General features: G+C 34.4%; 2 protein-coding genes across 3 annotated transcripts in view; one reads left to right on the forward strand and one right to left on the reverse strand.

Annotated features, from left to right (window-relative positions):
* The window catches only part of CDH18 (cadherin 18), a 333,943-nt gene that overhangs the window by 245,343 nt on the left and 61,376 nt on the right, over nt 1-27,224 (reverse strand). For both annotated transcript variants that reach the window (XM_060091599.1, XM_060091600.1), the window contains exon 2: nt 489-783. In XM_060091599.1, coding sequence (XP_059947582.1) covers nt 489-783 — 295 coding nt within the window. The remainder of the gene's footprint in view (nt 1-488; nt 784-27,224) is intronic.
* On the forward strand, nt 17,962-18,255 carry LOC132485124 (acylphosphatase-1-like). The gene has a single exon (XM_060091601.1). The coding sequence runs from the start codon at nt 17,962-17,964 to the stop codon at nt 18,253-18,255; it is 294 nt and encodes a 97-aa protein (XP_059947584.1).

Here is a 27,224-nt window from a genome sequence, read left to right on the forward strand (position 1 = left end):
TTTTAAAATAAATAAGGGATGTAAATGCTTAGGAGTATCAGCAAAGTTTATTGATTAATGTAGCTATTGCTTGTACTATTAATACTATTATAATTTAATCATAACCTGCAAGCATAAAAGACATAGCAATTGATTTCCAACATTATATTATATGTATCTATACAAATTGTCACTGAATGTGTTGGTATGGTCAAAGAATTATGCCAGTTAAGCAAGAATTGCAAGTGTTTTCTCATTTATGGCTGTTTTACCTTGAGATCAAGCTGTTTCTTAAACTTACAGATTCAGAAATTTGTTTTAATAAATATTAGAATAGCTAGGCCAAATATTCTATAATACCTTAGGCCATAGAAAATTATGAAAATATTTTGGAACTTCTTCAGATTTCTTCACTCCCCCCAAAAAATTTAAAAACTGGTCTTCAAAAGATGATTTTTGGATCACCAAAAATATATTAAATGCCAAAATATAAAAATGGTTTCTCTTACCCATATCTGACATTTCAGGCACAGTTACGATATATGGTCCATCTGTGAACTTTGGAGCATTGTCATTGATGTCTTGCACTTTGATGATAAACTCAGATTCAGGTTCAAGGGGCTTGTTTGTTCGTCTGTCAATAGCCTGAGCATGAAGCACATAGTGGGTCTTCTGCTCTCTGTCTAGGCTTTTTGTTGAGTGGATGTCACCCGTGGTATCATCAATGATAAATATAGTCCCAGCACCTTCTCCAGTAAGGATGTACTTCACAGATCCATCACCTTTGTCAGAATTGGAGTGCAGCTGTAAATAAAGATGGAATAATTTAACACGAAATTATACTCCAACTTCATTCACATGGTGTTCTCTCTATTAAATCTATAATTTAATACTTAGTTTGACTGTGACTTTTCTTCTCTCCACAGTGTCCCATGGGTTGCTACAATCATCTATAGGAGTGCAGTTTTTCTCCAGTTGGTATTAATATGGATATTTTTATTATGATCTGCCTAAGATACAATTATTGATGGAAGAAAAATTAATAAGCAATACTTATTAAAAGAAAAACAATAACCCTTGTGGTCATTCTACTAAATCCACACTTTACTACCTACATAGAATAGAACTGAAAAAAGAAACTACCAGTAAATCACTGCTGCCTTCCACATTTGTAGGGATTTTTTTAAAACATTGTAAGACAAATTGACATTCAAACTATTTATTAAAAATTCCACAAAAGAGGCACTTATTTGTCACAGAAGCATTAATTTTATAATTTAGAAAAATAAATATTTTCTAGATTAATTGTTTACATTTAGAATTTTAAAAATACTTGTGGTAGAATATTTTCTTTCTTGAAAATTTATGAAACATTAACTCAAAATTTAAATAACAGTAATAGATTTAATCAATAAGTAGGCCCTATTTTTTTTAATTAATTTATTTATTTTTGCTGTGTTGGGTCTTTGTTTCTGTGTGAGGGCTTTCTCTAGTTGTGGCAAGCGGGGGCCATTCTTCATCATGGTGTGCGGGCCTCTCACTATCGCGGCCTCTCTTGTTGTGGAGCGCAGGCTCAGTAGTTGTGGCTCACGGACCTAGTTGCTCCGTGGCATATGGGATCCTCCCAGACCAGGGCTTGAACCCGTGTCTCCTGCATTAGCAGGCAGACTCTCAACCACTGCGCCATGAGGGAAGCCTCCTAATTTTTAATTAATTGAGATACACTAAAAAATTTCACTTATTAAATTAAAATGATCGAATATTCTTTGAATAGACATTATAGAGTAATATTTCAGCAGAGGATTTCAACAAGAAAGATAAATAACGGTAAGATAATTATAAGCTTCTTTTTATCATATATATATTAGCAAATTCTTTTAAACTGCCTATGGTTCACACTTAATATCTTGCTATAACTTATAACATCAAAGTTCAGTTAAATATTTCTATGAATACTACTGCTATATTTCTAGCTAAGAACAACCTCAGTATTTTCTTAAATTGCAAACACATACCTGAAGAATGGTTTCTCCCAAGAGATCTGAACAGTTATCCTTCATATGAAACCTTTTTCATCACATAACCTCAACTACTCACTTTTTGCACATTTCTGACCCTTGCAAACATTGAAAATATATAACCTTGTTCACATAGCATTTTGGTTTCTAGCCACAGTAAAGTGAAAATTTTCAAGGTTTATGTTAAAGTCTCTGAACTCTTAGAAGATATATTTTAAAAGACAAAATATAGGGATTTCCCTGGTGGCACAGTGGTTAAGAATCCACCTGTCAATGCAGGGAACAGGGGTTCGATCCCTGGTCTGGGAAGATCCCACATGTCGCAGAGCAACTAAGCTCATGAACCACAACTACTGAGCTCATGAGCCACAACTACTGAGCCCGCATGCCACAACTACTGAAGCCCACGTGCCATATAGCCCATGCTCCACAGCAAGAGAAGCCACCGCAATGAGAAGCCCACCCACTTCAGTGAAGAGTAGTCCCCGCTCGCCACAACTAGAGAAAGCCTGCATCAGAAATGAATGGCCATTATGAAAAAGCTAGAAACAATAAATGCTGGAAAGGGTGTGGTGAAAAGGGAACCCTCCTGCACTGTTGGTGGGAATGTAAACTGATACAACCACTATGGAGAACATATGAAGGTTCCTTAAAAAACTACAAATAGAACTACTATATGTCCCAGAAATCTCACTACTGGGCATATACCCTGAGAAACCCATAATTCTAAAAGAGACATGTACCACAATGTTCATTGCAGCACAATTTACAAGAGCCAGGACATGGAAGCAACTTAAGTATCCATTGACAGATGAATGGTTAAAGAAGATGTGGCATATATATATATATATATATATATATATATATATATATATATATATAATGGAATATTACTCAGCCATAAAAAGAAATGAAACTGAGTTATTTGCAGTGAGGTGGATGGACCTAGAGTCTGTCACACAGAGTGAAGTAAGTCAGAAAGAGAAAAACAAATACCAAATGTTAACACTTACGTATGGAATCTAAAAAAAAAAAAAAAAAAAAAAAAAAAAGGACACCAGGAGGTGAAGGGTAAGCTGGGACAAAGTGAGAGAGTACCACTGACATATATACACTACCAAATGTAAAATATATAGCTAGTGGGAAGCAGCCTCATAGCACAGGGAGATCAGCTTGGTGCTTTGTGACCACCTAGAGAGGTGGGATAGGGAGGTTGGTAGGGAGACACAAGAGAAAGGGGATATGGGGATATATGTATACATATAGCTGATTCACTTTGTTATACAGCAGAAACTAACACAATATTGTAAAGCAATTATACTCCAATAAACATGTTAAAAAAATTTAAAAGACCCAATGCAGCTATAAATAAATACATATAAAATATAGAAAAAGACAATATAAGGAAAGAACTATTCTTATGGGAAAATGAAGGCACCTGAAACATAAATAATAGTACATCAGGAAAAGTTTAACTTATTTCTTGAAAACACATAGGACATAATCAGGGACAAAATTCTGATGGGAATCACTCAGCTAGATTCAACCAATTAAATCATTTCAAAACTGCTTTTTTGGAGTTTTTCTAAAAAGGAGTAAAAATACATTAGCAAAATATGAAAAACACAGCTTTCAAAGTTTCACACTTCATTAGTAAATTAACTACTAAAAGAAGCAGTAAAATGAGTTGCATAGAGACAGTTGCATGCATGTATGAAAGTGAATTTATTCATTTATTTATGTCTCTTGACACATCATTTTAGCACCTACAAGAAAAGATTTATCATTTATGCAGTAGACATCTATGCAACATTGATAGAACAGTCTGTTTCACATTCTCCAACTTTGCCTCTATCCATGACCAAAGCACAGCAAAGTAAAGCAACAAATTCATTGAACAAATGTTTCTAAAACCTTTTCTGGAACTTTTGTGTTATTAAATTAACAAAAGGTGAGATCGTTTTAATAGCTATTGCTATACTTTATATAACTTATAAATCTATATATTATAAATATAATTAATTAAAAACACTTGAGGGCAAGGTTTAAGCCTTCTAACAGCTAATTTTTGAAAGACAAAACAATGGTGACAATTAACTCTTTTCCTCAGGATATATTCGCATACTCTTTTATATTTTTAGCGAGCTAAATTTGAAATTATTTAGTCTTGGATTAAAGGTTCACATTAAAAAGAGTTAACTATATATATTTTTTTAAATAAGCATATGGATGTAGACCAGAAACAGAAATATGTAAAAGAAGTAGTAAAGTTGTCAGTCTAAAGCATCTGTTAAAAAATTATATGTTCTGTGCTTTATACTGATTATGCTAAATAATTCAAATAAAAGATAAATGTCAGTAGCTTTATGGCTTTAGATTTTAAAACTTGAAGCTGACTTCACATTTTTAAAGTTTTGAGAATTAACATATAACTTAGCATATTTCAGAAGTTATGTCTAATTAGAAAATAAATGTGCAATACAATCAGTGAACTGTATTTTTCACCAGTATTTATATTACTCTACAACACAGTCAAAGTTACATCAAAATATTTTAACTATGTATTTGGATTACATAAGTTGTTGATAATACTCAGTTTGAGTGTTTTACTAAGGTAGATGATCACTTTATTAATGGATTTTTTTAAATCTCTCATCTGGCCTGCTGGAATCTTGAAATGAGAGTTACCATGTAACACTAGTGGAAACCCAGCACAGTAGCAGTAGGTCAATTGATTAGTAGTTTATATGATTTTCTTTTAATTAAAAAAATCTTTTTGGAGTATAATTGTTTTACTCCAAATGTTGTGTTAGTTTCTGCTGTACAATAAAGTGAGTCAGCTATATGTATACATATATCCCCTCCCTCTTGGACCTCCCTCCTTCCACACCCCCATCCTACTCATCTAGGTCAGGTCATCACCGAGCACCGAGCTGAGCTTCCTGTGCTTTATAGTGTGTCCCCACTAGCTTTTTTTTTTTTTAACATCTTTATTGGAGTATAATTGCTTTACAATGTTGTGTTACTTTCTGCTGTATAACAAAGTGAATCAGATATATGTATACATACGTCCCCATATCCCCTTCATCTTGTGTCTCCCTACCAACCTCCCTACCCCACCCCTCTAGGTGCTCACAAATCACTGAACTGATCGCCCTGTGCTATGCAGCTGCTTCCCACTAGCTACCTATTTTATGTTTGGTAGTGTATATATGTCAGTGCTACTCTCTCACTTTGTCCCAGCTTACCCTTCCCCCTCCCCGTGTCCTCAAGTCCATTCTCTACATCTGTGTCTTTATTCCTGTGCTGCCCCTAGGTTCTTCAGAAACATTTTTTTTTTTTTTAGATTCCATATATATGTGTTAACATACGGTATTTGTTTTTCTCTTTCTGACTTACTTCACTCTGTATGACAGACTCTATTTTATACATGGTAGTGTATATATGTGATTCCTAATCTCCCACTTCGTCCCACCTCTCAGTGATCCACCCTCAGGATTACCTCTTTTCCATTGGACCTATTTTCAAATCTTTAGTTCTATTTACAACATGCACTCTGCAACAGAGGTTGGGGGAAACACTGGCTACACTGTCTTGTTTTCCTTAACAAGTAGGTTTTAAGATTCTGGAAGAACACATGTTTTGTATTAGGTTTTGTAAGGCAAAACATGATGAATGAGTGAGTGAATGAATGAATACATGAATGAAATGGATGAGCAGTAATGAGTGCAGTAGAGGTAGAAATCTTCAGACATGGAGAGAAAACTTTTAGATACAAATAATCAAGTTATACAGATAATCAGACTAGAAATGTGCTATCTTCGAGGGTGGGCAGCAATGAGACATCAAATGAAAGGGAATGGGAGTCTAGTATGTAAAGTAGGAATGCTCTGGATATAAACATGGTACTGACTTAGTAACCAGTAAACTATTACATTGTAAATTTAACTAGCTACTAGACGATTTGAGAGATTTCTATCTTTTTTACATTAAATATATAAAAATATTTGGAAGATAAAGTTGATTTTCATCATATATAGCTCAGAAATACTACAAAGAGAATAGTAACATGGTGTTATTGTAACACACAGTGGTGGAAATGTACTTTTAGAGTCATGAGATTTTGCATAGTGAGTGATATTTTTATGCTAAAGGAGAGTTATTATACTGTCCTAAAGCAAGAGTAAAAAATCCTTGTGTATCTGATCACATAAAAACATAGGGATAATTAATTGTTCTTTAAAGAACAGAAAAGGGGAGGAGAATGCAGAAAGAAAACATAGTCACTCAAGTGAAGCAAAATGAACATTTCTCTGACATTCTTTGAATAAATTATCGCTTCCTTAGTATTAAGGAGTAACCCACAGCACTTAGAAAGTTAATGTGACACACATGAGTTCCCCTCAGAAGACTAATTATTCACCCTGGACCACATTAGGATCCAGATCTAAAAATGTATATCTTTTACTCTAATGCAGAATTCCTCACTGAGATAATATTCTATCCTTTGGGGACGAATAACTCTAAAAGGTTAAGAAGATGGTGTCAAAGCAATTAATTTTGAAAGTTGCTTTTAGTTAGGACTTCAAGCTATATTATAAAGATAGGTCACTAACTTAAAATTGTGATACTTTGGACTACATAATTTATGCATTTTTATGAGTAGGAAATCTATTTACAATAATAATTCCAGTAGAAACAGTCAGAAATATTATACGGTAATTCCATTATAATCATTTTCTCCACCACATAAAATACAAGTGATGCAATGTGAGACCTATGTGAGGATCATAGGAAAGGCATGCCATTAAAACTTATTATGCATCTCTCATTCCAGAATGTGTTATATTTTAAACTATAAGCAGATAAAACAAAATTCAATTGAACTCTTAATAAGTAATTGATGCAAAGGAAAAACACATCGAAGAGTAACAGCCTATTGGTAATTAACACATCGTCCTCTTCATGCAAAAAAAAAGGAATACATAACCATCAGTTTTAATTATGCATCAATACGTAAAAAGGTATGTTAAAAACAGTAACAGTAAAGCGTTGTGTTCAACCACAAAGCTAATGTTAATCAATTAAAAGGTTAAGAAATTAGATGAGGGTAAGAAAATAAGGTTTGCATTTGTTTAACTATAAACATCCAAGGTCTTTGCAAACATGCAAAGGTCACATGTTGAATTTTAGTTTCTAGCTTTTAACTGCTTTATTGGTATTCTTAGAAAAGGAAACAAGTGAATGAAAAGGAGGAAGGGAAAAGGAGCAGAAAGGAACACATTTTTTAACTATTATAACACCTGAATCGCAGCTTAGGGCTATTAACACACAAGATGGAAAACTACAAAATACCTCTAAAAAGTCTGAGGTGGTTTTAATTCTGTAGGCATCAGCTCTACTTCAGAGAGCCCCATTCAGGTGCGCCAAATATTTGGGCAGTGCAGGAGGCATTCAGTGGTTGAGAATTTCGCTATTAATTTCTGGGAAGCCTCAAAAAGTGACCAATTGATTAGAATTGAAGGGAGATATATATAAGACACAGGACTACCTATTATCTGTCAGAGCTCATGTCTTCTTTTGTCTCCCAGTCAAGGTCTAGTTGAGAAAGGGGTGGCTCTGGCAGCTGGTTTTAAAGAAAAAAAAAAAACCTCACAAAATACTAAACATTATTATAATTCCATAAAAATACTGGCCCAAACAACTGCCCACACATTCCAGTGTGCTACGATTTTATCCCCATTTAAATTTGTCCATCACTCTTCATTTTAGCCCCTTTTCCTTGTTAAGAAAGCAGTAATTGCACTGAGAAGGGAGGGCAAAGAAAGATAATGGAAGTGTGAATAGCTTCAGTCTTTTGGAAAATTCATCTGACAATAAAATGTAAGAGTCTCATTTGATCTGTCAATCACTTTGAGGAGTTTATTCATCCAACAAACATTTTTTGGAATGTCCACCATGTACCAGTCATGGTACTCTGTACTTAAATCCATCACTGAACAAACAGGCTGAGATCCCTGCCTGGGTAATGCCTACATTCATTCCACTGGGGAAAAGCAGACAGTAAGCAGAAAACATGACAATACACAATATGCAAGACCCACAGTTAAAAAGGAAAGAGAGAAAAAATGAAGTAATATCAGAAGTGGTCAGGTGGTAAATAGAAGTGGTGATATTAAATAAAGGAATATGGTAGGTAGAATATTTGTCCCTCAAAGATGTCTATGTCTTTATTCTGGGAGTGTTTGAATATGTTGCTTTACATGAAAAAAATATATGATTGAAGTTGAGGTCTTTTGAGATGAGGAAGTTACCTTGGTTTCTTTTAGATGGGACAGATCTGAATATCTGGGTCCTTAAAAGGGGAAGGAATCCATCCCAGCTGGGTGATAGAGAGCAATGGAAGTGTGAGAAGGATTCAGCGCTTCATTGCTGGGTCTGAAATGTAAGAGACTTTGTGTAACTCCCAAGAGACATCTCTAGAAGCGGGAAAAGCCAAGAAAATGGATTCTTCCCCAGAGCCTACAGAAGGAACGAGACCCTGCCTACACCTTGATTTTAACCACATGAAAACTATGTTGAACTACTGACCGAAATAATTATTAGGAAAAAAAAGTGTTGTTTTAAGCCACTAATTTGGTAATTTGTTATAGCAGCAATGAGAAACTAATAAAGGAGTCAGATAAGACATATTAAAAAGATGACATCTTAGCAAATTCTGGAAGATGGTGAGGGAGATAGCCAAATGCATACTTCAAGAAAGAGCATCCCAGGCAGGGGCAACAAAGAGTGAAAGGATCAGGTTAGGAATATTACTAGCAGGTTCCAGAAACCAGGAGGAGGCCAGTATAACTGGAGCAGCATGGGCAAAGAGGAGGGTAGTGGACAAGACATCAGAGAACTTACTGGAAGTGAGATCATGAAGGATCACTGTATGACATGGAGACACTGGATGGTTATGACAGTGGAGTGTCATCATCAATTTACATCTCAAAGTGATCCTGCTGGCTTCATTACTGAGAACAGGAAATAGAGGAACAAAAGTGAAGGCAACGGGCACTGACAGAATGCTACTGCAGTAACAAGATGACTGATGACAACAGCATGGACCAGGGGTAGTAGTGAAGGTGGTAGGAAATAGTAGGAAATAATATATCATGAATATATTTTGAAAGTGAAGCAAACAACACCAAAACAAAAATAAGCAAGTGGGGTTACACTGAACTGAAAAACTTCTGCACAGCAAACAAAACCATCAACAAAATGAAGAGGCCACCTAGGGAATAGGAGGAATTCTTTGCAACTCATATATTTGGTAAGGGCTTAATATCCAAAATATACAAAGAAGCAATACAACCCAATAGCAAAAAAGCAAATAATCCAATTCAAAATTGGACAGAGTAACTGAAAAGATATTTTTCCAGAGAAGATATACAAATGGCCAACAGGTACATGAAAAGGTGCTTGACATCACTACTCATCAGGGAAGTGCAAATCGAAACTATAATGAAACATCATCTCACACTTGTTAGAACAACTCTCATTAAAAAGACGAGATTTAAGCATTGGTGAGAATGTAGAGAAAAAGACACTTTTGCACTATTGGTCGGAACATAAATTGTTACAGCTACTATGGAAAACAGTATGGAGGTTCCTCAAAAAATTGAAAATAGAACTACCATATGATCCAGCAATTACCCTTCTGGGTATATATACAAAGGAAATGAAAACTGGATCTTGATGAGATAGGGACAGTCCCAAGTTCACTGCAGCATTATTCACAGTAACCAAGATACTAAACAACCTGAGTGTCTGTCAAGAGATGAAAGGATGAAGAAGATGTGGTATATATACATACAATGAAATAATATTAAGCCATGAGAAAGGACATCCTGCCATTTGTGACAACATGGATGGACCTGGAGGGCATTATGCTAAAAGGGATAAGTCAGACAGAGAAAGACAAATACTGTATATCACTTATATGTAAAATCTAAAGAAGCTGGACTCATAGAAACAGAGACTAGAATGGTGGTTACCAGGGGCTGAGGGGTGTGGGAAGAGAGATGTTGGTCAAAGAGTACCAACCTCCAGCTATAAAATGAACAAGTTCTGGGGAATCTAATGCATCACATAATGATTATAGCTAATAAGAGCCTATCAGATACTAAGTGAAGAGATCTCAGATGTTCTCACCACAGAAATAAAATGATAATTATATAATGGGATGGAGGATTTAGATAAGGATACAGTGGTAATTGTTTTGCCATACACAATCAAATCAACATGTTGAACATCTTCAACTTACACACCGTCATATGTCGATTATTTCAGTAAAGCTGGAAAAAAATGAAAGAAAGGGAACAAGCAAAGATTCCCTAAAAAAGATGATATGGGGTATAAGTGAAAGGAGAAGTGAAGCACAAATGTTAGGTGTTTGGTCACAGTTGCTAAAAGTATGAAGTTGCAATCAACTGAGATGTGAAAGGATCCAGGCACAGGAAGTTGAAAGGAGAAGATTAGGAATTCAACTTCAGACATGCTAAATGAGATATTTCTACTAGAGATAACAGTGGAAATTCCAAGAAGTCATTTGTATATGCAGCCTGGAGTTCAGAAGACAAATGTTGTTGGCTTTATAAACTTGGTAGGTATCAGGACAAAGGTAGTATTTTGAGTGATGAAACAGTATGATATTATCAATGAAATAAATGGAGAAAAAAAGGAAGGGCTGATGATTGAAACCTGTAGGGTTTCAAAATTCAAAAGGTAGAGGGACCAGAAGATACTGAGAAAGAACAATCAATAAAGCATGTTAGTGTCCTGGGGGAGAAAATAAAATGGAAAATTTAGCACCTGTGTATAATGATAACTATATAAAAATAATAATTATTGATTATTTTAGAGGCAAAAGAAATCTGAGGTTTCAGCTGGAGTGAGATAGCTTTACAACTTATGAATTATTAAAATAATAATGTGAATATATTAGCTCTGAATAACTATCCATAATTTGCTGTTCATTGAGAAAATCATATTGTAGAATAATACAGAAGACAAGATCTTATTTAGAGAAAAAATATAAATAACAATAAAACTACATATATAATATATTCCTATTTATTAACATGATCAAGTAGAAAATTAGAGAAAGATATAATCCAGGAATCTTACACTAGAGGGAAGACAGAAAAAGAGGCTACACTGCAGTGAGCTAGTCAATTTTCCTTTATATTTATTTCATAGTTTTAAGTTATTGAATGAGTATCCATTACTTTTTAGTATAAATGTTGCTGCTGTTATTAAACAAGGATTCTGGGTTTTATTAAGGCCAATTGTGTGGTAAAGCCATAATATATTGCAGCCGTTTCTCAAAACAGTAAGAATAATTAGAAAATCTCAGGTACCATTTGGTCTCCATGCATAGCCTTTAATCTTTGTTTACTTCTCATTCTGAGATGTTTAAGAATTTGGTCTTTCTTATGGCCATGCCTCAGGGTGCTAAATTCTGTCCTGAATTCAGCCACATCTCTCAGTCTACGGTATTAAGTTGCCCAGCATTGCTAGCTAAAGCTTACTAATAAATGTCTGCATGTTTAGTCCATCTTGAAATTTTTGGATATGTATCCCTTCCCATCTCATATGTCCCTCACCTAAGCTTTATTATTTCTACAACTCTATTTAGCTATCCCTCTGGCCTTGTGCTTATTCTAGGTTAAAAACCAATTTGATGTAATTAAAGGGGAGAAATTAATTGCAACCCCACTATGTAGCAAGCAGTATGCTGAGACGAATCATAGAGAGCTATAAAGTTATAAAGATTTTTAGCACAGTGAGCAATGAAGATCATCAGACCCACAAAGAAGTCAACGTTCTGATAGAGGTATGAGTTGAAACCAACTTTCTGTTGCTGGAAGTTTTCCCCAAAGGGTGCTGACTCTCAATTTATAGACGTATTTCTCCATTTCTATAAAAAGATGAAAAAGATTTTCAATTAAAAAAAAATTCTCATCAAACTTTTTCCTTAAGCATTTGCATTTTGGATTTAACCCTAACACTCAACAGAAATTGTTCTAAGGTCAGCAAACATATCCTGGTTATTGAATATGTTAGTGAATAACATATTTTTTAAAGGAAAGGGCCATTTTAAGAACAAGATGATGCTAATTCAACACAGGACACAGAGTGCAAAACTCTCAAATATTGAGTGTTCACTCTGGAAATGCAGAAATGGGAATAGTGAAGTTTTTTGTTTTTGTTTTTGTTTTAATGGAATAAACTGTGGATTGAGGATCAATGAGGAAGACAGTACGAGCTGTCTTGCTAAGTTTTTCTGTGCTGGAATATGAAGTTATTCCACACAGCGTTGAGCCCACATAACTCTGCATGTTGAAATAAAAATTATGTGGTGTACAATTATGCACAGATTTTCCTCTCGGTTAAGCTTGCTAAGGATAGAAATGATATTCAGAAATTTTTAAACCATAAAATCCAAGTTGCTCAGTTACAAGCCTGAACTCATTCTGTATCTTCTGTATCTTCTGTTGTGTTTATCATCAGATTGAATAACCAGAGCTATCCTACTCTCCTGTCACTCAAGATGAAATTTTATGTGTTAATACTGATTCTTTCTTCATTTCTCCTTATTCAAACTTTCTAAATTCTTTGATTCCATCTCCTTAAAACCTCCCACCCCTCCACCCCCTTCTCTCCATCACAGTTACCACTGAGTTAATTCATGCTCTCACACTAACTTTGATTATTGCTGTTATCCCCTAAATGTTCCTATTATCTTTCTGTTTCTGTTCCATCCACGTTCTATTCACACTACAGTTCAGTGTGTTATTTATAAAATTTGAATTTGGTCATTTCCTGAATAATCAATTTTAGAGCATCCCACCGCCTTCAGCTGGAATTCCCCTCCATCTGGCTCCTGTCTGTGTGTCCAACTTGATCTTTTCACACTTCACCATGGATACTAAACTTCAGTCAAATTAAACTAGATAATCTAGTTCCAAAAGAGCCAGACTGTCCACAGCTGATCCCCTTCAAACTCAATATTTTCTATTTATCTGCCCAGAGATAAGTAGTTTCCTATCTTTTGTGAAGTATCCTTTGAACTTTTCATTCAAATAAGCTGCCATTCCTTTGTGATGCCAAAGAACCCTTTGTTTACCTGTCATTCAGCACTTACTGCTTTTTTTCAATGAAATTCCCCAGCTCTCCCAATTTACTTGACTCTCATTGAGGGCAAGAGCCACATTTCATTTGTTTTCATGTTTCCAGTACCCAACACACATCTTTTCAATGAATATTACCAAAGAATGAAATATGATTGTTAACATTTTCACAAATAATTTCATGATACATTATAGTGTACCAAATAGGAAATAAAGAAATTACAAAGTTATAAAATAGAGTCAAGATATTAAAATAATACCAAGAGGAAACTTGGTTTAACAGGAAGGAATGAAGAGATCTAAAAGTGGAGAGTGGAGAGGTAAACATTTTTTTAAAAAACACCTAAAAAATCAACTTAGACAACTGACTATTTAAAGCAAGATTAATAACATTGTAAGATGGGTTTTATAAGGTTATTTGACTAAAAGATATGACGGAAGTAGAAAAAAATGGAATGGGCAGATAAACACAATTATCCTGTTGTAAAATAAAGAATGTGGCTCACCACCCAGTTCTACAAGGACTAAGGCATTAGCCACTGCAGCCACTGACGGACATTGCACCCTGAGAGGAGCTCAGGATGAAAAACAGGATGAGGCACTCTGTGCTTTGGAAAAACAGGCCCCTTAGATAGTTTGGTGTATACCTCAGGAAGAAATTTAATGTACCCAGATTCTTGCATTTTTTCATATATAGAAAAGCATTAAAACATTACCTGAGATATCTGTTCTTTGTAACAGTAATCTTTTACTAAGATGTATGCATTAAAAAAATTATTGGGGTATAGTTGATTTACAATGTTGTGTTAATTTCAGATGTACAGCAAAATGAATCAGTTATACATACACATATCCATTCCTTTTTAGATCATTTTCCCATATAGGCCATTACACAGTGTTGACTAGAGTTTCTTATTAAGAGCTCTACAGTAGTCCCTTATTATTTATCTATTTTATACATAGTAGTGTGTATATGTCAATCCCAATCTTCCAATTTATCCATCCCCCCTTACCCCGTGGTAACCATAAGTTTATGTTCTACATCTGTAACTCTATTTCTAAGATTTATGCTTGACTGAACTTACTTCCTAGCCAAAAATCATATATATCCTGGCTTCTCCAATATCCCTTTGGAACAGTCCCCTCAGAAGGGTTACTGGGGGGCTGTATCCCACGGCAGTCTTCAGTAAGACCCTGAACAAAACTTAAACTCATAGCTCTTATGTTGTGTGCTTTTGTTCCAGTAGACACTGTCATGAAGGTATTGAATTTGTGAAGGGGAAAATTTGAAGGGTGAAGTGGAAGTTGAAAAGCAGGCAGTATCATGTGTGAAGTGGGCAGAGGGAATAGTGTAGCAAACATGAAGTGTCAGGTGTGAAGTGGTACAATGTTGATTCCAAATAGACTTTTATACTTTGTGAATGTACATTGTTTGGCACTAGAACAAACATGACAACTTAATAAAGTGATGCACAACTTAAAAGTCAATAGAAGAATTAAGCAGAATTATAAAAAAAAATTGAATAAACCATGAGAAGGTAGAAAGGAATGTTAGAGAATAAAAACTGATAAGACAAAGTAGGAACAAAACCAATATTGCCAATGTCTACCAACCCTATCAATCATCATATTAAATGTAAATATACCATAGACTTCAGCAAAAATGGTGGAGTAAGGACAACTAAAAATTTCTCCTCCATAAAAACAATGAGAACACTGGCAAAAAGTTGTAAGAATCAACTTTTTCAGAGTTCTGGAAATTAACCAAAAACTTACAGAATTCCAGGGAGAATCTAAGCAAGAAAAACAGCTGAATCTTTGTGTGAACTGTTAGCTTTGGTGGTCTTTCAATTTCCCCCCCTTTCATCCTCCCCCCCCACCTCAGCTCCACAGTAGTCTTGGAAAGTAACATCCTGAAATTGCAGTGAAAACCCACAAAGAAAAGTCTAGGGCCAAATAGCCTCACAGGTGATTTCCACCAAACACTGAAATAATTAACATCACTTCTTTGTGAAGTTCTCCAAAAAAAATAATTTACAACTCATTGTATGAGTCCAGCATTATATTGACACCAAAACCTGATAGAAATATCACAAAAAGAGAAATCTACACATCAATTTACCTTATAAATATAGGATACAACAATCCTCAACAAATACTAGCAAATCAAATTCAGCAACACACAAAAAAAGGATTATACACAATGATAAAGTGTGATTTATCCAGGAAAGCAAGGTTGCTTAAAACATACTAAAATCAATCAATATCATAAAACATACCAATATTATATGATTATCTCACAGATTCTGAAAAAAACATTTGACAAAATCTAACACCCTTTCACAATAAAAATAATAAATAAACTAGGGATAGACGGGAATATACTCAACCTGATAACATACACCTACAATAGACCAACAGTTACCATCATAATTAACAGTGAAAGACTGAAAGCTCTCCTCCAAGTATCAAAAGCAAGACAAATGTCCACTCTTGACACTTCTAGTCATCCTTAGAAAACAAATTTCAAACAATCTCTAAAGAAATGTGATTGCCAGGGACTGGGGGGTCAGAAGAGAAAAGGAGAGTGACTACTAATGAGTATGAGGTTTCTTTTTTGGAGCAATGCAAGTGTTCTGGAGTTAGAGAGTTGTGATGGTTGTGCACCTCTGCATATATGTTAAATGCCAAAGAACTGTACACTTTAAAAAAGACAGATATTATATTTTGTGAATTACATCTCAATAAAAAACTAATAAACTACATAAATATACTAAATACACCAAGTAAAAGGCAGAAACTGTTAGATGGAGTTAAAAAATAACTCAGCTACATGCTGCCTGCACTAATGTATTTTAAATGAAAATACATAAGAAGGTTGAAAGTAAAAGATGAAAAATGATATACAGACTAATTATAAGTATAAAAAAGCAAAGCTTATGAATATCAGACAAATTATACTTCAATACAAAGTATATTACAAGAGATAAGGGAGACCACTTCATGACTTATCAAGAGCAAAAACAAATCCAAAATGTGCATAAACCTAATTATAGAACACAACAATTCATGAAGCAAAAATTGACATAATTAACAGAAGGAATAGGGTAATACAATTAAAGGTGATATATTTAACACCTCATTCTCAGTAATTGATAGAATAAATGTACAAAATTATAAAGGAGGGAGAAAACCTTGATTATGCTATCTATCAATTTAACAAAATTGCTTACAAAAATTGTGCTCAACAACATATTCTTGTCAAGCTCACAAGGAACATTCTCCAAGAGAGACCACATGCTTGATTATACAAGTAACAATAAATTTCAAAAGGATATAAACTTACAGATTGTGCTATCTGATGAAAATGGAAAAATACAAATGAATCAAAACAAGATATATAGAAAATGACAAATATTTGGAGTTAAATAACACACCTCTAAATAAACCATAAGCCATAAAGAAGTCAGAAGAAGACTTAACAAAAATAAAATAATGGGACTCCATCAAGCTTAAAAGCTCTTACACAAAGAAGGAAACTATCAACAAAATGAAAAGGTCACCTACTGAATGGGAGAAGATATTTGCAAACTATATATCCAATAAGCAGTTAATATCCAAAATACATAACTCATTTTACTCAACATCAAAAAAAACTGATTAAAAAATGGGCAGAGGCCCTGAATAGACATTTTTTCCAAAGAAGACATACAGATGGCCAAAAGGCACATGAAAAGATGCTCAGCATCAAAAATCATCAGGGAGATGCAAATCAAAACCACAATGAGATATCACCTCACACCTGTCAGAATAGCTATTATCAAAAAAACAACAAATAACAAGTGCTGGCAAGGATGAGGAGAGAAGGGAACCCTCATGCACTGTTGGTGGGAATGCAAATTGGAGCAGCCACTATGAAAAATAATATAGACATTCATCAAAAAGTTAAAAATAAAACTGTCAGATGATCCAGTCATTCCACTCCTGGCTAGTTATCTGAAGAAAACAAAAACATTATTAGAAAAGACATATGCACCCCTATGTTCTTGGCTATTTACAATAGCCAAGATATTGGAAGCAACCTCAATGCTTATCAATAGATGAATGGATAAAGGAGACGTGGTGTATATACAAACACACAATGGAATATTAGCAATAAAAAAAAGAATGAAATCTTGTCATTTGCAGCAACATGGATGGACGTGAGTGTATTATGGTATGAAATAAGTGAAACAGAAAATACAAATACTGAATGATTTCACTCATATGTGGAATCTAAAAATGAAAACAAATGAACAAAAATAACAAAACAAAAACAGTTATAGACACAGAGAACAAACTGGTGGTTGCCAGAGGGGAGGTAGTGGAGAGAGGAAAGAAGATGAGGTGAGGGGGATTAAGAAGCATAAACGTCCAATTGTGAAATAAATGAGTCACAGGTATAAAATGTACAGTGAGGGGAATATAGTCAATAACAATGTAATATTTTTGTTTGGTGACATAGAACTAGACTTATCATGGTGATCATTTTGAAGTGTATAGAACTACTGAATCACTATGTTGTATAATAGGAACTAACATAGTGTTGAAGGTCAATTATATTTCAAAGAAAACAAACAAGCAAACTCATGGTAATAGGGATCCAACTTGTTGTTACCAGAGGTGGATGTAGGGAGAGTGGGGATTGGATGAAGGCGAACAAAAGATACAAACTTCCGGCAACCGGGGGAACCATTGGCCTAGTGGTCTCTGGGGTAGTCCACCAGAGAGGAGGACGAGGTCTGAGCATGAGTATGGCAGAAGGGTACACCCTGATATCAGTGGATTTTGAAGTTTTTGGGAAAGTACAAGGTGACTTTTTCCGCAAGTACACTCAGGCTGAGAGTAAAAAGCTCAGATTAGTAGGCTGGCTCCAGAACACTGACCAGGGCACAGTACAAGGACAATTGCAAGGCCCCACCTCCAAAGTACATCATATGCAGGAATGGCTTGAGACAAGAGGAAGTCCCAAATCGCACACTGACAGAGCAAGCTTCAACAATGAGAAAGTCATCTTAAAGTTGGATTACTCGGATTTCTAAATTGTGAAATAACAGTCTGAATTTAAATTTTCCAAGATACTCAGTGGTTTTTTTTTAATTTTTAATAGAGATAGAAATATTCTGTGTTCAATATTAGAATTTGTCAGTAAGTTATTTTAGTATCAGATATTTGAGAGTTACTGTATATTATGTGTATGATGGAAGGATTACAACTGTACACAATTCTAATCAATAAAAACACAGAACCTTCCGTGTAGGTTAAAAAAAAATACAAACTTCCAGTTACAAGATAAATAAGTACCAGGGATGTAATGTACAACATGATAAATATAATTAACACTGTGGTATGTTATATATCAAAGTTGTTAAGAGACTCAATCCTAAGAGTTCTCATCACAAGGAAATTGTTTTCTTTTTCTTTAGTTTTGAATCTATATGCGATGATGGGTAGTCACTAAACTTATTGTGATAATCATTTCATAGACGTATGTAAGTCAAATCATTATGCTGTGCTTATACACTGCAGTACATCAGTTATATCTCAATAAACCTGGAAGGAAAATCACAGAGAATTAACAACACATTGAATTGAAATATAAGGAAAACACAATATATCAAAAAGTATGGAATGCAGCTAAAGCTATGTTTAGAGAGAAATTTATGGTTTAACTGTATATACAATTGACCCTTGAACAACATGGGATTGGGGGACTGAAAATCCACAGATAACTATAGTTGGCCCTCCATATCCATGGTCCTGTATCTATGGATTCAACCAACCATGTATTGTGTAGTACTGTAGTAAGTATTTATTGAAAAAGCATCTGTGTATAAGTGGACCCATGCAGTTAAAACCTATGTCATTCAAGGGTCCACTGTATTACAGAAAGTGCCCAAAAGCAGTGATTTAAATTTCCACATCAAGAAGATAGAAAAAAGAGAAAATTAAACTTCAGGAATGTAGACTAAAAAACAAAAAATACAGTTAAGAAAAGACATTTTAAAAGGGAAAAAAAAGATAAATGAAGAATATTTTAAGAGTCAAAATTTAGTTATTACAAAAAGTTCTTAAATTTACAAAATCCTAGCAAGACAAAAACATAAAATTTTTAAAATAAAGAAAAAGAAATTTCCCAGTATCAGGAATCCCATGACAGATAACACAAGCATTAAAATGTCAATAAGAAAATAAATAAAAATAAGTTTCTACCAAAAATGTTAACTCATTTGAAATGGACAAATTTCTTAAAAACACAATTCATCAAAACTGACTAAAAAAAAATGGAAAAAAAGTTTTTTTTTGGTTTTTTGGGTTTTTTTTTTTAGTTTACATATTTATTTTTTTACATTATTTTTTACATTCATCGACTTTCAAAAAGCATTTGAGACAACTTACAATAAAACTTCGGGTCCAATAAATAGAAGAGCCAAAAGATAAAGAAGAAAGGTTAAAATTACAAAGAAAAGGAAGAGAGAAAGAATGCTATTAAATAATCCTGGTTGAATCTTGCTAAAGCAATTAAATATGAAGTTTAGTTTAGAACTTCCCACACAACCAAGTCAGAAAAGGCCACATAAGGAATCTGATATATAGTTAGTTATATTTTAAAGTAATTGTTTTTATAATCTACATCCTTGCCATAAAGAAAACTTTAAGCCAGTATTTCACAAACTCAAAACTTTTGATAGTTTAGACCACATAATTCTTACTGAGGGAGGCCATCCTGCATGTTGTTGGATGTTTACTAGAATTCTTAGCCTATACCACTTTGTGCCAGTAGCATTTTCTTCCAGTCTCTAGACATTCCTAAATTTTACCTGTGGAGCAAAATTATCACCAGTTGAGAACACCTGCTTGAGCCACAGACAATTTCACCAGTGGATGTTTTTAAACATTTAAGGCAATGTTAAACATTTAAGGCAAAAGAAAATACCAACATGACATAGCTCCTTCTAGAAAATAGAGACTGCTTCCAAATATATTTTATGAAAACAATGTTATTCTGATATTAAACCAAGAAACTGTTAGAGTCCAATACCCCCTTGTAAAAATAAATGGAATATTTGTCATTACATATTAATTAGCAAATCAAATTCAGAATTATATGAAATGAGTAGCATACCATGAGCAAGTGAAGTCTATCACATTAATGAAAAGATTGTTTTACACTCAAAAACCAAGAAATGAAATTAACCACTTTAACATAATTAAGGGGAATAATTATATGGTTATCTCAATGAATGCACAAAAGGCATTCAACAGAAGTCAATGTGCATTCATGATATACTAAACACATTAAAAATAGAAGGAAACTGTCAACCTCATAATCAGTACTTAAACAGGTAAAGCTAACCATCAGACTTCGTCATGAAAGACAAATATACAAATACCTTTCCTGCTAAGACTGAGAAGGTAAGTACATGCATTTTTACTACTTATATTCAGAATTGTATTGAAAGTCTTAGACATTACAATAAATCAAAAGAAAAACAAAAAGAAAAACTCTACAGATTAGAAAGAAAGAAGTAAACCTCCCTGTACTCACAGATAATATGTTCATCTCCCTGTAAAATACTAAGGAATCTATGTATATAGACACATAGACACACACACACACACACACACACACACACACAGAGTACACTTCTGGTGAATTTAACAAAGTCAGAGGATTCAAAGACAATATTTAAAAATTGAATGCATTTCTACATACTAGCAACAAACAAAATTAAAACATTTAGCAATACCATTTATGAAAACACCCAAAAGCCTAAATACTTAGGATTTTTTTTTTAATTCATTTATTCTTTTTGCGATATGTGGGCCTCTCACTGTTGTGGCCTTTCCTGTTGCAGAGCACAGGCTCCAGACATGCAGGCTCAGCGACCATGGCTCATGGGCCCAGCTGCTCTGCGGCACGTGGGATCTTCCTGGACTGGGGCACGAACCCATGGCCCCTGCATCGGCAGGCAGATTCTCAACCACTGAGTCACCAAGGAAGACCAGGAATATTTTTTTTTAAAGATATGTGACGTTCTCTTTACTGAAAACTACAAACTACTGCTAATTATTTTTTTTTTAGAACAGAACAAAAAGAAAGCTCTAGCATATTCATAGATTGGAAGTGTCCACAAAATTATATATATATATTTTTTTGCTAAAATTGATCTATAGGGTATATGAAATACTAATCAATACCACCATGGGCCTGTTTGTACAAATTGACAAGCTGATTCTAAAAAATATATGGAAATTACTAATGACTTATAATAGTCAAAATAGTTTGGGAAAAGAGAAATGTAATTGGCAGATTTCCACTATTTGATTTCAGGTCTCAAAAGAAAACTACATTGGTGTAAATACAGACATACAGGTTAAAGAGACAGAATAGAGAGTCAAAGAATAGACCCCACATACTTATATATTATAACTTAAATTTCAACAAAGGTCATAACAAAACTTCATAATTTAATTTAGTGAAACACTGTAATTTAATAGGGACATTTCTTCAAAAATTTAAGGAAAAGAAGCTAATGATGTCCAAAATTCTAATAGCAAGATGCCAGCTAATAAAATGACTTACCTCAAACACATTCTAACTTTTATACAAAAAGAGGAAGGATGACATGGCCTGCGGAAAAGAGAATCCTGAGGGTGGTGTCATGAAAATTATTCCTACACTTTGAGACCTAATTAAGGAACTGCCAGTATTTGCCTGACAGAATTTCAAATTTGCTATGGACCAGGTACTCCCTTGTGTCTCCAATTTTGTCCTTTCTGAATATTTATTAGTTTTCTTATGCCTCTCCCATCATTGTGTATGTGGTGGGCAAATGACATCTTTAGATTTTCACAGAATGGCAGATCAAGAAGAACTATACTGGAGGATATGTGCTTAAGGACCTACACCCAAGGAGCCTCATCTACAGCTGGTCTTGAACTAGATGACAAAATGCTGGGTGTTGAGATAACACTGTAATGGGATGATCCTTGTGGGTACCCTGTGTGGAAATGAATGTATTTTGTAGGAAAAACATGAATCTCTGGGGTGTCAGTGAGCAGACTGTGATAGGCAGCTATTGTAATTACCCATAATAATTATCATCTCCTGCTGTTTACACACTTATATAATCCCCATTCTAAAGTATGAATGGGACACAGTAACTCCTTCTAATTAGATAAAAGTGATAGGATGTCATTTTGAAAAAATATTTATAAAAAGACATTGGCTTCTGTCATGTGTGTCCATTCTTGTCATGTGCAACTCTTTGTTACTTTCTTTCCTTCTTGGAACCCTGAGGGAAGCAAGCTATCATGCATAAGAATCCCTGGCAAAAAACTGATATTTCCTGCCAGTACACAGCATGGACCTGAGGCCTGCTAACAGATGTGTGAGTGAACTTGGATGTGGATTTTCTGCACACTTTTTCCTTAAGATGATTGCAGCCCCAGCAGACAACTTAATCATAGGCTTATGAAAGATTTTGAATCAGAGACACCTAGAGAAGCCAAGCCTGAATTCTTGACTTGCAGAAACTATGAGACAATAAATCTTTATGGTTTTAAGTCACTGAGCACTGGGGAAATAATTAATCCACTGCTGAAGCATAAGGCTATATCTCAAAACAGTATGCTGAATAAAATGAGCCAAGTGCAAAAAAGCATATATATTTGTTCCATTTGTATAAAAGTATAGACTAGATAAAACTAAGTTATAGTTAGATAAATCAGATCAGTGGTTATCAGAATGAGGGGTGCAAGTGATTGAGTGCAATGTTTTCATTATCTTGATTGGGATGGTTTACAGAGTTTTCAAATATCTTCAAAGTATGCACTTATAATACGTCCCTGATATTGCATGTAAGTGTAACTCTTTCTTATTATTAACAATTATAAAAATGTATTAACCATCAAGAATATACTGCAATGGTTACTACATAAAAACATAATCATTGATATAGTATCCCTGCCATTGAGCTTACAATCTAAAATGAAATACAACAAGAATGCTGTAAAGCCTACCTCAAAATTTCCTCAACTTACTAATGGTTATTTTGGCAAATGAGTGAGGTAAAATGACCCATCATTTCAGGTGCAATGTTAATAAGGTTTTGAACATGACCCTTTTCACTTATACCCAGACATTGTTCTTAATTATATTAGGCCTGGTAAGAAAAAAGAATACTTAGAAATTTGGTAAGAACAATGAATTATTTCAAGTTGCCTTGTAGGACTTAAAACTTAGAGCTTGAAAATAGAAATTCTACCTTCAAAAGTAAAGGTTTATAATTTTTCTACAGCTTACTAGATAAAGAAATGTTCAGATTCTTTTCCATTCTGTATTCTCTTTGTGGGATCTATTTGACTACTCTTCCTTTAAAATGTTCCTTCCAAGATCTTATAAAACTAAATTCAACAATTAATTAATTAGTATCTGGAGACAACTTTGGATTGATAGAACCCTACTGTCACTCTTTTTCTTACAAACAATATAGAAACCACATTTATTTTGCAGTTACTATACTCTCTAAATGCCCATGCCCTATTAATGTCATTTTATTGGGTTGGCCAAAGATGTTCTGGAACAAACTTTTTGGCCACCCCAATACATGAAAGAATAGACTCTGCTGATGTGAACAAATTAAGGGGAGATAGTCCTGCATTATCCCCATGTGCCCAATGTAATAAGTGTTCTTATAAGAGAAAGAAAGAGGCAGGAGAGTAAAAGAAAACATGTGATGACAGAAGCAAAAGTCAGTGAGAGAGACACAGAGAGAGAAATATTTGAAGATGCTATACTGCTTGGCTTAAAGATTTAGGAATGGGCTACAAGTCAAGGGAAGTAGGCAGCTTCTGGAAGCTTGGAAAGAAACAGATTTTCCCCTGGAGCCTCCAAAAGGAATGCAGCTATGTTGCCACTTAAAGTTTAAGACTTCTGACCTCCAGAACTGTGAGACAATAAATTCATGTTATTTAAGCCACTAAGTTTGTGATAATTTGTTATGGCAGCAGTAGGAATATTATACAGGTGCCTGCGTCATATATCCTGCTAAAAGACTGACATTTATTTTCTTACAGTAACTCGATGAGGCGATGAGTTAAATACTATTTTTACACCCCTATTTTTTAAATTAACAAACCAAATCAAGTGGCCATTAATTAATTTTTCCCAAGGTTACAAAGCTATTAAGTAAGACAATTTATTTTTGAATCCTTTAACTTCAGAACCTGGACTCTTACACTTTAGCCAAATGACATTATTACATATACACATATATAGTTAATGAAAAGTCTAAATGTCCTAAATTGTAGATACATTTTCACATCTTCTGCAATAGTCATACATTAAATATCCAACTTATTTAAGTTTAAACATTAATTATATGTCTCCTCTTGAATGTGAACAAAGTTGATAAATTGTATAATATTTCTATTATATTTTTCTTCTGATATTCTTAATGTATCCTATATTATTTACATAGATCCCATCTATATATACATGATTGGAGAGTACATAAAAGTGACTTCATCTGTCTATTTTATATGTCAGCAGCTATATATTGAACACTTACTAAGCACCAACTAACTTTAACAACTATTAAGGACTAGGCAATATAAAAGTAAGTGCAAATTCAAGGACAAATAAAATGACATTCGTGCTTAAGTTCTAGAGCCTACAATACAAGATCAGATCAGGATAAGTCTGAAGAGGTTGGTAGGGGTCAGGTTCCTGAATGACATGTCAAGGAGTTTAAAGGTTTTTATTGAAAAAAGAAAAAAACTCTGAGCAATTATGTTGACCTTGGAAGGGAGGTGTATATATATAGAGAGAGAGAGCAAATGACAGAAGCAAAATTGAATTTTAGAGTGATAAAGCAATGTAGAATTTGATTTAGAAGGGGCAGACTGCAGAAAGCCTGACAATTTAAGAGGCTACACACACACACACACACACACACACACACACACAGGTTCGAGATGCAACACAGGGACACATTAGAGAGACAGTAAATAGGCATTATATTCAAAACCTAAAAATAGATTGATTTTATAACATAAGAAAGAAGAGGTAGAGTCATGGGTGGCAATTTGTTTACTAACTTAGAGACTGGGAGGATTATGTATTTTACAGGTGAAAAGTAATGCAGGAGACACTAAAATGTAGGCGATGGTTTTAAAAGAGAAGATACAAATATGATAATAGTTGGGGAAAATGAGTATTGAGCTATCTGGAAACTCATAAGTAGATATGGGCAGTAGAGAGATAAATGGCACATCAGAAAATAAAAGATATGGACTATAAATCTAAAGACTCTCATAGATGGTAATTAAATCCAGAAAACAGGTAAGAGAGCCAAAAACACTTCTATAAACATCAATATTTTAAGGAAAAGCCAATAAACACTCACCTCCCATACACGTATATTGAAAAGAAAAAAAGAAAGAAAGAAAGAACTTCTTGGATCATTTTGTGGAACCCTTTCTCTACTCAACAAGATCCAGGGTATCAATCACTTGGAGATACTGCTGGTCTTCAAGAATCCCTCCAAAGCCACAAGAGTTTAGGATGGTAGGGAGGTGATGAGAAGCTAAAGCAGACAAATGCTTATATTTCAGAGCCCAAAAGCCAGGGCCCAAAATCCTTGGAATGTCTGGGCACCAAAGTGGTGCTCAGAGCTGAGGCAGCAGATGCTGGGAGACTGGACAGGAGCAACAGTGAATGGGAGAGACCACGAACCAGAAAGGGCAAAGATTCAGACTGGAACAACAGGTAAACTCCCATGACAACCAGGCTGTGAAGATGAAGATGCTTGGAATGGTTACTACACCATCTCTCTGACAAAATTATAGGAAGAGAGTTGAGTTGAAGCAGTCCAGGGACAGGGACAGGATCCTATTATCAGATGAGATATTGGTAGATGCACATGCTCTATAGAAGAAAGCTTCATTAAGTGGGGCCCACAGGAATACTACCCATGAAAACTAAGTATGTATTCACAACAACAATAAAAATGAAATACATGAAAAGGCGCCTAGACAAGCACAAGTGAGAAATGAAGTTGAGAAAAACTGCAGATGTACAATCAGATAGGAAAAAGATTATACTGCACACAAACTGATTATAGGAATAAAGGATGTAATTACAAAGATGCTTGAATAACAAAAAGCCATTAAGAATGAACAGACATCTGAAAGAATACCATCTGGAAATTAAAAAATAGCATAGGAATCAAGTTTTTTAGTGGGTGAATTATCAGTGGATTTGACAACATAGAGGAAACATGTGTGAATTGGAAGGTAAGAGTACGAATACAAAGGGGGACAAAAGCTAATTTTCTTTTCTGCCTCCCAAATGCATTCGTACATTCCAGCATAATGTATTTTATTCTACCAGAGTCATTATTTATGCAAAAGGAAGAAGGATCACTGACCACAGTAGGAATTCAGAGAGATGCAAAGCATTGGTAATGGCTTATTTCTTCTTTATTTAAATAATCTGTCCACAGGTACTCAATATTGAAGAAGAAAAGAAAGAAAGGAATGAAAGAAAGAGAAATGGATTGAGGCAGGGAGAGAGAAGGGAAGGGGAAAGAGGAAATATTCATACAGGGCACAATGCTAATACTATGCTCAAATTAAAATGGAAGAAAAATGGAGTAACAAACAGCATCACATATTGTCAATGGGCTATTTTAGAAAATGAGTAGATTTAGAACAATCTACTGGGCTATATTTACATTAAGTTAGCCCATAGACTTTTCTTTCATGTAGCCATGACAGGCTGTTACTCTTTTTCTGATTGACACCACATTAAAATATGACAATAAAAGTGGGTGCTTTGGAGTGTGACATCTTTGTAGTATTAAACAATGGAAATATTCCATAGTTTTGATTTTCTCATTTAAAAAGTATAAGTAATAATAACTAACAGTCAAGATAATCACAGGGATAAAGAGTCATGAGATGTCAGTAAATCACATATTCGAATGCTTAGTAACCAAAAACA

This window comes from Mesoplodon densirostris, chromosome 3 (genome assembly GCF_025265405.1).
Source record: "Mesoplodon densirostris isolate mMesDen1 chromosome 3, mMesDen1 primary haplotype, whole genome shotgun sequence".
In the NCBI taxonomy this organism is placed as follows: Eukaryota; Metazoa; Chordata; class Mammalia; order Artiodactyla; family Ziphiidae; genus Mesoplodon; species Mesoplodon densirostris.

Excerpts from the sequence above, each read along its gene's own strand:
- LOC132485124 (XM_060091601.1), top strand. The coding sequence starts at position 17,962 with ATGAGTATGGCAGAAGGGTACACCCTGATATCAGTGGATTTTGAAGTT.